The sequence below is a fragment of the Thunnus maccoyii genome, chromosome 18 (genome assembly GCF_910596095.1).
Source record: "Thunnus maccoyii chromosome 18, fThuMac1.1, whole genome shotgun sequence".
Classification (NCBI taxonomy): domain Eukaryota; kingdom Metazoa; phylum Chordata; class Actinopteri; order Scombriformes; family Scombridae; genus Thunnus; species Thunnus maccoyii.
Genome location: NC_056550.1, coordinates 14,903,617 through 14,916,688, shown reverse-complemented (window position 1 = coordinate 14,916,688; position 13,072 = coordinate 14,903,617). Strand labels below are relative to the sequence as shown.

General features: G+C 42.8%; 1 protein-coding gene across 1 annotated transcript in view; it reads left to right on the top strand.

The window, feature by feature from the left end:
• Nucleotides 1–4,507: 4,507 nt before the first annotated feature.
• LOC121884975 (cytohesin-3) overlaps nucleotides 4,508–13,072 on the top strand; it is a 36,101-nt gene continuing 27,536 nt past the window's right edge. Inside the window, exon 1 of the mRNA XM_042394121.1 lies at nucleotides 4,508–4,747. Coding sequence (XP_042250055.1) covers nucleotides 4,729–4,747 — 19 coding nt within the window. The 5' untranslated portion in view covers nucleotides 4,508–4,728. The remainder of the gene's footprint in view (nucleotides 4,748–13,072) is intronic.

Here is a 13,072-nt window from a genome sequence, read left to right as displayed (position 1 = left end):
GTAGAAAAACTAAAGTTAAGGATGCAAAGGTTTGCTTATTTAGCTGTGTGTGTGTGTGTATATGTGTGTGTAATTATGTGTGTGGGGGTCAGCAGTTTTGAGGGGGGAGGTGATCGCCCTCTGGGCATAGCCGTGGCGATTGGAGCATATGAAGCGGTATGACTGCTCAATCAGGTCACGTGAAGTCGGTCAGGAGTACCCCAGACGTTTCCCATGATGGTCGGCCTAATCGGCCAGACGTGTGCCTTCCTGAGGGTATGTACCCTCAGCGGCACGAGAGACAGGGAGTCAGACAGCCCGAAAACCCCACACATGTTCACTTCAAGCCACAGACATTTTTTGTTTTTTTTGTGGGGGTGGGGGGATTACTTTGTGGCCTTTGTTCTGAGGCTAGGAGGTGGAAGAGTTTACATTTCTGCTTACTTACTATATTTAGTCCAGTTTAGTCAAGCACCGACTGAATCAAACTGATATTTTGTTGATTTTAATGATTTATATTCTCCATCTGCATGCTCAGCACTGTGGAAATCTGGGCCAAATGTTCTCTTATGATTCTCTTATGACTCATAAACACATTAGCATGACATTTATGTGGAATAGAGCATACTGAGTGTGTACGTGGGCCAGAGAGACAAAGTCAGGAATCTAATTGCTTTTAATGGAACTTCCTCTGTTTTTCAATGAGGACGCTGTGCTTGACCAGGTCATACGCTGACATAAATGGACAGTAACAGTGTATTTGTCTATTCCCAAACCTATCGCCGACATTATGTATATGACCTATTTTCCATATGTAGCACAGAGAATATTCAAATCAGGGCTTGTTCTGTGTGCTAACTACTTTGCATCAATACGTCTAGTATGTAAAAGCTGACTAGACAGTAGTGGGACTTGAGGGGCTTCACTCTTCCTGTTTCACCCTGCTTCTCTTTCCCATTCACCACCAGATTCAAATTTGCCAAGAAATTTAACTTACAAATCTCTTTGAGGGCTTTTTCCTCAAGTTTTTTTTTCTCCGCTCCACTAAGTGGCACACATCTCCAGAATTTCGATTTCCTTTAAAACACATGGTTAGGTCGTCACAACCTTCGCTTCATGCCAGAGTGCAGAGAAAACAAACACTGTCTGGGTGTATGTTCCCAAATATCCAGCCATTGCTGATGCTGGATCACTGATGTATTCCCCCCCCCCCCCCCACCTTATGGCAGCGCATTTATCCAGGTGTAACTTCATGGCTCCAGCTGTGGGTCTCCTGTTTCTCTTGCTGTGATGTGAAAGCTCCTCATTCGGCTGCACAAGACTGGATCACGCCGGATCGAGGGGGTTCCGTGGATTGTGTAATTCTTTTGGCCCTGCTCATGTGAACTTGCAGAAAATGACTCATTTGAGCCACTCAGGGTCTGCTCAGGCCCTGTTACCATTACTATCTTAGGTAGGTAGCAAAGAAAATGTAAGGTGAAGAGATGTAGTAACATTACAATTTCATGCTCTACCATATCTCTAATAAGATGTCAAACCCAATCTGACTATATGTAGAAAAGAAGGTAAATCTTGCAATCTTACATTGTGAAGTTACAGTCTTAACATCACAACTATATGAAATAGCATCAGAAGAACAGTTTGTGTTATGTCTGGAGAATCTCTCTTTGTTTAGAACAAGGGATTAAGAGTAAAACATTTGTCCAAAAGAGACACCTATGAATAAACAAATGAATACATTAAAACATCTGTTCATGCTTGACCATTGGAGTAATGCACACAGGAAGTGAGACCCCCTCCTTCTTTGCAGAGGCAGGAATGCTATAATTGAAACCACGTGTGTTGTAGAAACAAGCTCTGCAAAGCTCTGTGTGTGTATTCTCCATTCCACTATTTCCTAACCTAATGGTTCTCCATTCTTATGTAAGAGTCTCGTCCAGAAGTCCTCATTGTTCAATCTGAAATGAGTCTTTTATGTTTCTGATTGTGTTGGAAAGCTACAGATGCAATTTTACAGGTTTGTGTTACAAGCGTGGAGCTCACTTCAATTCATTGGATGAACTATGTTTGGACAAATTGAATTAAAAAATAAGTAGTCTTGTTGCCTGTGTGATACTGTCGACAATGGTTAGCTTTCCTGCATGAGGGAAATTTATGCTCATCACTGAACTAAACACAGTGGACTGCAGCAATGAAACCTGGAGAGGCCAATGACAGTGTCCATAACTCACATCATGGTGCAGAATGGCTCTATGTATATCACAGCAACCAGGTTATTAAATAAAGTTTAAATAGTCTTTGGTATGAGACATTGTATTCAGAAGCAATTCTGAAAGTAGATGATTTGCCAGAAATTAAATCCACACCATAATTACATGATAGTGTAATACATATGATTTTGCAACAACTTCTCTGTTAAGTTTGAATGGACTTTTTCATTTAAAGAAGAATAAAAACAATTTAACACACACAAATACAAAAAATACAACACAGACCAACCAATATGGCGTCTCTCTCTCTCCCTGATTCAACCACTTACATATTAAATGTAGAAATTAATAATAATATAATAATAAAAATCAACCTTTTAATATTTTATTTGCTGACACACCATGTGGTTAGAAAGAAACAAACTCATCTATACATCAGAAAGTAAATTATGACAATATAGTTGTATTTTAAGTAAGTTACAAGTTACAAATTATTCTGATAATTTTCTCCTATATGTTAATCAATTTGCAATTCATTATTGAGGGATACAACCAAATATCACAGCAAAATCCAACTATGTCGGATATTAAAGGTAAAGTAACATTAAAGGATGGGTTCACATTTTAGAACAAAAGTCAGGTGCCTAAATGAACATTGAAATTGTTTTTTTCTTGCCATAATCATTCCTCCTGTTCATATGGGCCATTTCAAGATCCCTTCATAATGCACTTATAATGCAAGTGATGGGGACAAAAATCCACAAGCCTTCTTCTGTGCAAAAATGTTTATCCGAAGTTAATATGAAGCTTCAGTCATCCAAACTAGTCAAATCAAGTGGATATCTTTCAATCTTTTTAGTGCCAAAGTTCCTCTTTTTGTTACTATTTTTCCACCACAGCTCAACAGGGAAACACTGTCCAAGGAAACACAAAGAGGGAATTTGACTCAGTCAAAACCTAGTTTCTGGATGGGCCATGTATGGTCAATGTATGAAACTGTGGCCAATTTGTTAGAGGGACAGTCAGTGTTAGTGTCTATAATGTGAATTCCTGGATATCAAATGTTCATCTTCAATTTTCTGTAGTGGTCCCAGTAATATTTGTTGTTAAAGTGTACTGAAATAGCATATCACATGACATGCTTAGGCTAGTACCACATGCTCACAAATACTTCTATCAAGCACAAATCAACTGAATGGAAATGGCAGCTACAAAGTTGTTACAGCACGTTTCACAACACAAATACTACATAAAGTAAAAATTGATGAAAAGGTAATACTGTTACTACTGTGAATACTGCTGTGACGTCAGGTGTGTTTCTGTTGTCAAACTCAGGGTAGATGGATCTTGCCTGAGTTTCCGACATGGAATTCCAACTTGAATGACCGTTCCATTGCACTTTTCCATGTCAGAGGTAATTTTTTTTCAAGTTCCGAGTACAATGGATTGCAGCATCAGTCTCACTGAAAGTAAGCTGTGCTCGGGGCTCCGCTGTAAACATCTCCTGAGAACGTAATAGAAACTGTTGGCACCAATTCATTTTGAAACAGCAACAGCCAACTAGGAAACTACAACACTGGGCTGACCGACCAATGGTGTAACTTCATCAATCAGTGAGTAAGTCAGTCAGTCAGTGACGGACAGACATTCGAGGTTATAGGTCAAAAAGACTGTAACTGTGGCAGATATCCACTTGATATGACTAACTCAGACTGCTGAAGCCACTTTTAAACACATTTTTGTACAAAATGACTGTGTGGACACAATGTGGATTTTGACCTCCATCACTTACATCGAAAACTCATTTAAAGGGGATCTTTTAACAGCCGGTATGATCAGGAAGAATGATTACAGCGAGGAAAACCTCTTTCACTGTTCATTTGGGCACCTGACTGTTGTTTTGAGACAGACTTGAAAAATTGTGAACCTCTCCTTTAAAGGTGCATTTCGTTGAGTATAATCTCAGTATCGTTTGGGAGTCACGTGAGGGTTGATCAGTGATGAATGCTGACGCGCAGCACGGGCTTTGTAGTGGAGTTGAGATGGGATTATAACTACTGTCAATGTGAACTGAATATACGAAAACTTCCTGTTTTAAGATTCAAAATAAAGAAAATTGTTTGTGTCACAACCTTGAGTAAGCAGGACTGTTTTATTTGGAAGAGTAAAATGCCTTACATCCGGTATTGTTGTGGTTGCGTGACGCGCACTTGACGCAGCGGTGTCAACCACTCTGCCGATGCCAGTGGAGTGAAGGCGTATTTGGAGGGATAACGACAACACTGTGGGGTGAAAAAGACACCGCCGCTGCTACGGAGACACACACACCGCTCACTGACTGACGGGAACCGGAGGCGACTGAATAAGCGTAAATGGCCCAAAATTTTCCTAAAAGAAGACGCTGCCTGTGAGACAACCTGTGTATCAAATGTGTCCTGGAAATTAGGACGCGCGTTGGTCGCAAATTACACCTTTTTCGCACAACGGAAGTTTCTGTGACGGATTTTTTTGGGGAGATCTTGATTTATAGGCTGCTATTATGGACGAGGACAACCAAGGTATGATCTATTCAATGCAATTCATACTGCTGGTTTGTATTTCAGGGCAAACAGCCAATTCAATATAGGGAAACATGTGCCTCTGTAGCGTGCCATATTTCCCAATGGCATAATAATAACTGATAATAATAATGTTATTGATAGAGACTTTAGTTTATAATGACATGGAGTTAGTTTTATGCCAGGCACATACATTTATCTCATCTTCCCACAGTCATTTTTTCCACATCAGCATTTTCCTAGTAGAAATTACTGACGTGAAGTTGCCTCCTAAATGAACCGAGACCCACACACTCATATGTTATGATGTGTCAGGAGGCTGTCTTTGGTACCACATGTGTTAAGGTAGAAAAGACACTGAGAGGTTGATGATTAAGACTCAATAATCAGCTGTGGATGGATAAGCATAATGACTGACAAATGCAGCAGTGTCATATTAAAGTGTGAGTACTGTGGCCAGTAGACTTGTGTTTATCCAAGGCTTGTGTCACTCCCCAGCCCAACAGGTCCTCTCAGGGTCAGCCAAGCATAGCCATGAGACACGGATTCATTTATTGACTCATGGCAAAAGCTGAGTTTGTTTTAAGAATGTGTTGGCACAGATGTATCACTGCAACACGAGCCCACTGACCAAATCCACCCATAGTTCAGCAAACTCCCCCTAAGCCTTCTAATCATAAGCTGAACTCAAAGTTTGTCAAGATTCATCCGTGCAGGTGAGAAACCATCAGTCATGTTGTCTCACCTCTGTTAGTCAGTCCCACTTGCTCACTGCATGCAGAGCTGCAGGATGTGACTATATATCGCATGCATGGCATACGGGCATAAAGCTGTCATTGTGCTGTGGAAGGCTGGCCCGGCCTCCAGCGGTGGCACACGTCAGCTGCACAGCCCCGCAGACAGACATATGGTGCTTTGATTCCAACAAGGGGTCGCTGACAACAGCCAGAAGGGTGTAAACACACATACACTTATAATCACACACATTGACGTGCACACGCAGTCATGTAGTTTTACTAATTCTAGTTTCATTTTTTTCCCTTGTAGCACTGTTTGCAGTGGAGTTAGATGGATGGATGGATGGATCATGACCTAGTATGATAAGTGTGTGTGCGCATGTGAGCAAGTGCAAGTGTGTGTGATTTATGCCCCAGTCTGTCTTCTCATCTGGAATAAATATTGTCCTGTATGCTGCAGGGAAAGGAAGGCAGCAGACCTCCTTGTTTCTGTTTTGCTGTTTAGTTTTGTGTTGAACATTTTGGAACATTATCCACAAATTGCTACTTTTTATAAGAACAAGTTAGCACCTACACACACCCACACGTGCGCCCACAGCAGAGCTGGGCGCTTGGGGGATAGCGGAACAAAGTAGAGAGTGAGCCATCATCTGTGACACTCACTCCTCAGAAAGGGACACTTTGCCAAGCCACAACTGGTGTGAGAGGGAGGACAGAATGAGATAGTGAGGTGTCACAGAGAGGCGGGAGTATGGAAATAACATGTGATCACAAAAAGTGAGCGTGAGACACGATTATAGTAGCAGCGATGGTGTGATGTTTGAGAGGGAATGAGGGAGTGAGACAGCAGATATGTGTATGTATGTGTGTGTGTGTGTGTGTGTGTGTGTGTGTGTGTGTGTGTGTGTGAGGAGGGGATAAAGGGGGTGGGATGAAGTGCCAGAGCAAAGTTGGAAAATGGCCAAAAAGGTATGGAGCACTGCCAGTGAACGACAGCGAGGGAGAGTGGCGGTGAACTAGATACTCGTACTGAATCCAGTGTATTACAGGAGTTTCTTTCAATAGAAGTTGCTTTGTTCTGTCATAATTAACTCACTGAGCAGCGAGTGGGCTCCGGCCATCCGTAACCTTCCATCAAACCAGGTCATACCTTTCATGAGGATTCAGTTTCCATTTCTTTTCCATCTCCCTCTTTATATGTTTTTTTTTCATTTTCACCTGCTTGATATCTTCTTTGTGTTGGAAAAAGAGACCTATACAATACAAATAATCTGACATGTACATTTTGCTTGTTGGATTCTTTATTTTCACATATCTATTGTGTTTTGTGTGTGTTTTTTTTCTCCTATCAGTCACTTTTCTGCAACCTCGTGGAAGAATGTAGGGACTGGTCTTTGCACAGTTGGCCGTACTGTACGAGGCTTAGAGAAAACGGGTCTATAGTAATCCATCTGACACGCATGACAACGGTCAACAATACAGTGCCTTCTGCCACAATACTTGTTCAATGGACAATGGGCCAACAAGAGCCCACAGTGAAGCCTGTCTGACTGTGCAGACTGAGTGTAACACATTCTCGTTTTGCATGACTGACTCTGACAGTATATCCCATCTACACCTATCTCTGTCTCCCCTGCTTCTGTGTAAAGTGGAATTTTTGTTGGTTTGCAAGCTGACAAGCTGTATGTACATACTGTTCAACGGCGACTACATGAATGATGCCCATATGTTATGAATCAGAGCATTTATGCTAGACACTGGCTTCACAGCACGCCTTGTGACGGCTCGCGAGTTTGGCTTCAGACCACTCTATTTACACACTGTGAAAACCAGCCATTTAAACTTGGCAGTTCAGAGTGTGAGTGTGTGGTCTGTGGGGTTATGGCACACTGCAGCCCAACTCAGGCGAGGAGAGACCCACACGACACGCTGGGTTTTTTGAGATCTCGGAGCATTCATCTGCCGGCCGCAGGACAGCGCCAGCTACGTTCAGGATTTGTCTTTTGGGCTTTGGAGTGGATTTGCAGCTGCTGTCTTTCTCTCCACAGCCCACACGCTGCGAAGTGGCCAAGAGAGGAGCGCCCCAAAGTCTTCATGGAGCACAGGAACAAATCATGCTTTGATAGTACTCACCTCTAAGTGGTATCCAGGCTGAATATCTTCCCTCTCCATCTCTTTTTTTGACTTTTCTTTGAGAAGAGCCACCTGGTTCACCTGTAATGCAGATATCTATGGAGAATTGTGGCTTTCAGGGGAGCTGGGAGGCTGTGGATGTTTATTCCAAGCTGGAGGTGGTTTGGGCAGGCAATAAGGGTCCGCACATAGCATGAGTGACGCAAAAAAACCTGAGGGCCTTGCAGGATGTCAGGGAGCAGCAGTGGGATGGTGTGGAAGAGACCCAGTACTCCACAAAGTTGACCTCCCACAAAAAGGCCCTGGCAATAACACTGCAATAACAAAATAGCTTTGGCACCAGTGAACCAGGTCCAAAGAGTATATTTTGTAAAGTATATTTTGTCACACAGTGAAACATTGGGCTTCTGCAGGATTAGGGTTTCAAAGTTTCGAACTTCCCCTCACAACGCCCACAATTTGCAAATTTGACATGAGGATGTTGCTGTTTGTCCCTTGTGAATGTGCTTTGTTTTCCTGGCTGGGGCGAAACAGGTTTCACCCACTTGTAGCCGCAGGAACACTCTGTATCTTTCCTGTATCGTCTGCAAGGCTGATGGTGATAGTTGCATCTGGCTGGCAGGAGAGCTCTGCACTGGTATGAATCTGAGTCCTGAACCCAACCTGTACACATGTCTTTAAATTCCAACCTGGCTAAACCTGACTGGTACTGCCAAGTTTGAAACCAGAATTTGATCTGAGACCCAAAGCTATATATTTATACACAAAATAATTTATTTGGATCATTTGTTTTATCATATTCGTGTTTTAAAATGTTATATTCATGTCATCTAACAACTCAGGAGGGTTGTATGATAACTGAGTTGGATGTATGAGCATTTAAAATACTGTGCATTTACACAATTACAACATATCAATTAAATTTGGCTTTAATTACATTGAACACATCTGTGTTATGGAGTGTCAAGTCAGATATGTCCGAGCTTCGGAAGAATCCCAGTTTCTCAGTCGTAATTACGACTTGTATGTTGACGTGAGTCAAGTCGGAAACTTGTAATAACTGTAACTCCAATATGACATGACTGCGGCAAATTGTTTTACTATTAATGTGCTATACAAATAAAGTTTGATTGATTGATATTAGCTTTATTTCAGCTGTTACTGACTTTTGGTCTGCTGGACTAATGCAAATGCTTTGGCAACACTCAGTCTCTTCACCTCTTTGCTCTGAGTATTGTGTATATTTTCAACACATGACACACATGAATGGCACAGAAATTTCTGAATAAATTATTTTTGAAAACAACCAAACCAGAACCCAGGTTTGATTATTTTTTGAATTGTCTCAGCGAGTCATAACTTAATATCTCCACCACCACTCCTCTGGTGTCTCAGGTGTGTCGCGTCAGTGGTTAATTACGAGTCAGACCACCCCCCCTATAAGTGACATCAGCAACAGGCCTTTTTCACTGCAGACACAGGTGTGACTAATACCATTAAAGATGTGCCGTGACAGTGTGACAGCGAGCCAGCATGTGCAATATGAGGACCCTGAAACTGAAGCCGCTAAATGAAAATCAACCATTTCTACACCTGTGCTTTTCCTACTATGACATCTCACACTGTCTCTCAGGAAAAGGCCTGTCTCTCTTAGGATAAAGCTATATTCCCATGTCTCTCGGTCTCTCTGTCTCCACCAGTGTGACTCACCTCTGTCAAAGAGTGTTTCCTCTGTTTTGACTGCTCTGCACTCTCACTGCTTTCACACACTGGAGGCTACGCACAAGCGGGCTAGCTCACCACGGCTCAGTAACTGTTTTGAGAAGTGAATGGCAAGATAGAGAGGATGTGGCTCTTGTGTGTGGCTCGACGTTACTTTATAGGCTGAAGTCTGTGTGCGTGTTTCATCTTTGACAAAAAAAGGTCACTGAACACAGAGGGCCCTTGTTGAGTTGCCTCCCAGAATATCAGATAGCATGTTACATTTACCCATGACATCCTCTCAGTGAGTGAAGTTGGACTCAACAGACATTGCGCCAGACAGGCCCATATGGAAGTCAACTTTTCTGGATTTGGGCTACTTCCGTACATGATCTGCTTGGATCAATAAGAGCTACATTTCAAGAGAACATGAGGCGTTCATGCAAATCCTCTTGGACCTCCTCTCTGTTTTCTCTGCCTTTTGTTTGAAGTACTTTTCTAAGTGGCTGATGGCGAAAGTGTTATTTTTTTGTCTGAAGCAGAGAAGGGGTTTTTCAAGAAAGTTTCCAGTTTCCTCTTAGTCTAACAGACAATGTGGCGCGTTAAAGGTCTACTGCTCAACAGACTCACAGATTGAGAGGAGACATGAGGCAAATGAATGCGATTTCTGTCCTCTTTAGAAAGAAAAATCAGAGCGTGTTAAAGGTCCCATGAGTCTGAAGTCATGTGGTCAAGTGAATTTCAGGCAGAGAACGTCCTGCTCCACTTGGGCTTTTGTGGGAGTCTGGGTTCATGGCTTCCATTAACGTGCATGTGGTTCAGGTCTGTCGGAAAGGGAAGAGAGGGCCGAGCAGAGTGGACAGGAAAAGGGAGGGTTGGAACAATTATGTAAGCGCACAAAGATTGTTTGACCTGCTGAAGGTGCAGGAAAAAGGTGTATCCCCCCTCTGACTGCCAGTACATCCAGTGCTTCACACTCTGAAAACACAACACGCTCCCCTCTGGGTTTCTACTTTTCTCTCCTAATATCATGTGTTTCTTTCAACTTTGAGAATCCAGATCTGGTTTTCTCTTCATCTATTGATCAGTTAAGACTTTTCTGAACACACAGGGTGATTGTAAAGTGATGTGATAGTTCATGTGGGAACCCTTTCCTCTATTGAGGGATTTTAACATCTCTGCCTTATTGTTCCAATGAACTTTCCTTTCCATTGTCTGCTTATTCACTGGCTCTTTTCTTTTTAATACTTACATTTTTGTTGGGTTTTCAGATGTGCAACATGTGACCGTAGCACAGTTACTATATATTTAAACAGTATGCTTACTTTTTTGGTATCATAATTCATGTAAATGGTCAAATTTTCCCTATTTTGGTCAAAAATATTTCCCCTCTCAAGATTTCTTGATAAATACCAAACCATTGCTCTTTCCTTTGAGTTTTAGCTTTACACCGGGGTTTTGTTACAGCTTTTCTGCTGGCGACCATTTTTGTCAGGTATCTGTCTCTTCCTCATATAGCCTCCTCATTGTTTCTTGAATCCATCACAGCACAGTTGTTTGGAATAGCATATCCCATAATGTCTCTTATGGGTGCCTTTACATTGTTCCAGAATATCCAGTCTTTGTTATCGGCCTCATTTTCCCTTCCAGCGCACTACTGAATACAAGTGAACTATCAAAACCCATACTCCGGTGCACCTTTGTATTTAGCTCTGTAGCCCACAACTCTTGGACATCTCTTCTCTGTCCTGTTCCAAAAAGGGTGTGTGTGTGTGTGTGTGTGTTTGTCTGCGTAGAGCATCTGGCTGGCCTCCAGCCTCTTTCAGCCCTCTCGCCCCCCCCCCCCCCCCCCCCCCCCCCCCCCCCCCCCCCCCCCCGGGGCTCGTGGCCCTGCCACTCCACTGCCAACCCACTTTTTAAGAAGGGATTTGTAACACTCTGTGACTTACTCAGGGGGGTCAATGTGTCAATAAACTACTACAGCACATCCTCAGTCTTTGCAATAACTGTTTTTTTTTTTGTTCTTTCTGCAAAATGTGCATGTTTCCACCCCCTGCCCCCGCTCCGTTTTTGCTGTAAGATGCTGCTGCATCATGCAAAATTCATTCTCCTTTCATAGGGAGAGAGGATGAGCTGTGACTGCACCGCCGGTGCTGTGAAGAAGGCTGAGGTTGTTGCAATCATGTAGTCTTTCCCTCAACGTTCCCCCATCATTGGCACCATGCCATTCAGAATGGCAGCAGCGCTCTGCTCATTGCTGAGAAATGCTACAAAGAGCACAGCAGAATGACCATGTGACACACTCTTGAACAACCTGTCAGTGTGTATATGCGCATGCGCGTCTGTGTGTGCCTGTGACAGTGTGTTTGTACAGTAAGTCGGTTTGTATATGTTTAGGAGAGAGAGATGGAGATGGAGACATGCAGCAATGGCACAGATTCAAAGAGAGACTGATAGGGAGGTGGATGCTGCAGTCACATAGTGTGTAGAGTCAGATACTCAAAGTAGGTTAGTGGTGCAAGGCTCAGCCCAGCTGTGTATACTTCATGCCTCTCTACTTCCACTATTTCACTTGTGGAGGCATGTATGTGTGTAGGAATGTGCATGCATGATTGTGTGTGTGTGTGTGTGTGTGTGTGTGTGTGTGTGTGTGTGTGTGTATCTCTTTATATGGTGTTCATGCATGCTCACACAGAGGATTAGTGTGGGCTGCGAGCCCTCTCCAAGTGCAGACAAATGGAGGAGATCAAGTGGGGAGGGATATGGATGACAGTTAGTGGATTATAGGTCAGGGGCTTGGGCTGCTCACTGTCACTTCCCGACTGGAGTGCTGGAAAACACACATATATATATATACACACACACACATATGCAGTATATATAAACAGGATTCAAACTTGACAAAAAGGCAGCCGTGAAAGAAAAAAGAAGAGCGGAAAAAGAGAGGTGCCTTCCCCTTGTGTTTTCTATTCCTGACACAGGGATAGTCATGCGATTTATAGTGTGATATGTCACCAGGTGTGTGTCTTTTCCTCTGCCCTGACCCTTGAATTGTTACGTCTAAATTGTTTTTAGCAATAGGATGGCAATTGTTTTGGTAGTGGGGACTGTGAAATCTAAAATGAATGTTCTTGACAGAGCAGGTCAGGGCAACCGGCTCCAGAATAGCCCACAAGGGCATCGATAACCAGGTCTTTCTACAGGGACAATGGCAGCCTGACTCATGGTCGCACTTGAGGGGATTTTAAACACCCTCTACTGCTATAAACACACACACACTTTCTCTTCCTGTCCACATCTTCACATCCACAACCCATAACTCATGATGCATCAATGTCAGCGCTCCCAGTGATGATGATCAGGTATGATTGATAATCTGGTGTGGCTTTGAGTGGGTCATGACCACTGCACACACACATAAAGTGGCCCAGGATGTGTCTCAGAGGGTGAGTGATTCACAGGTTCCTTCATACATGTATTTAATCTCTTTGTTGACCTCTGTCATGTTGAGTTTCTGTCATCATCGGTGGGTACATACACCATATCTAACCTCACATGAATATTTTTTCAATTTTTGTCTCTTGAAAATATAAAGTGGTCAGAGGAACATGATGCAAATGCTCTATTATTAATCTCCACATGCCTAAACTTACGCAATAATGAGTAATTATTGTTTTTTCCCTCTGGGAAATGTCAGTCAGTGATATTGAAAACATAAGCAGCTCTCCATTGCTGAAACTCCCAAGAGATCTGT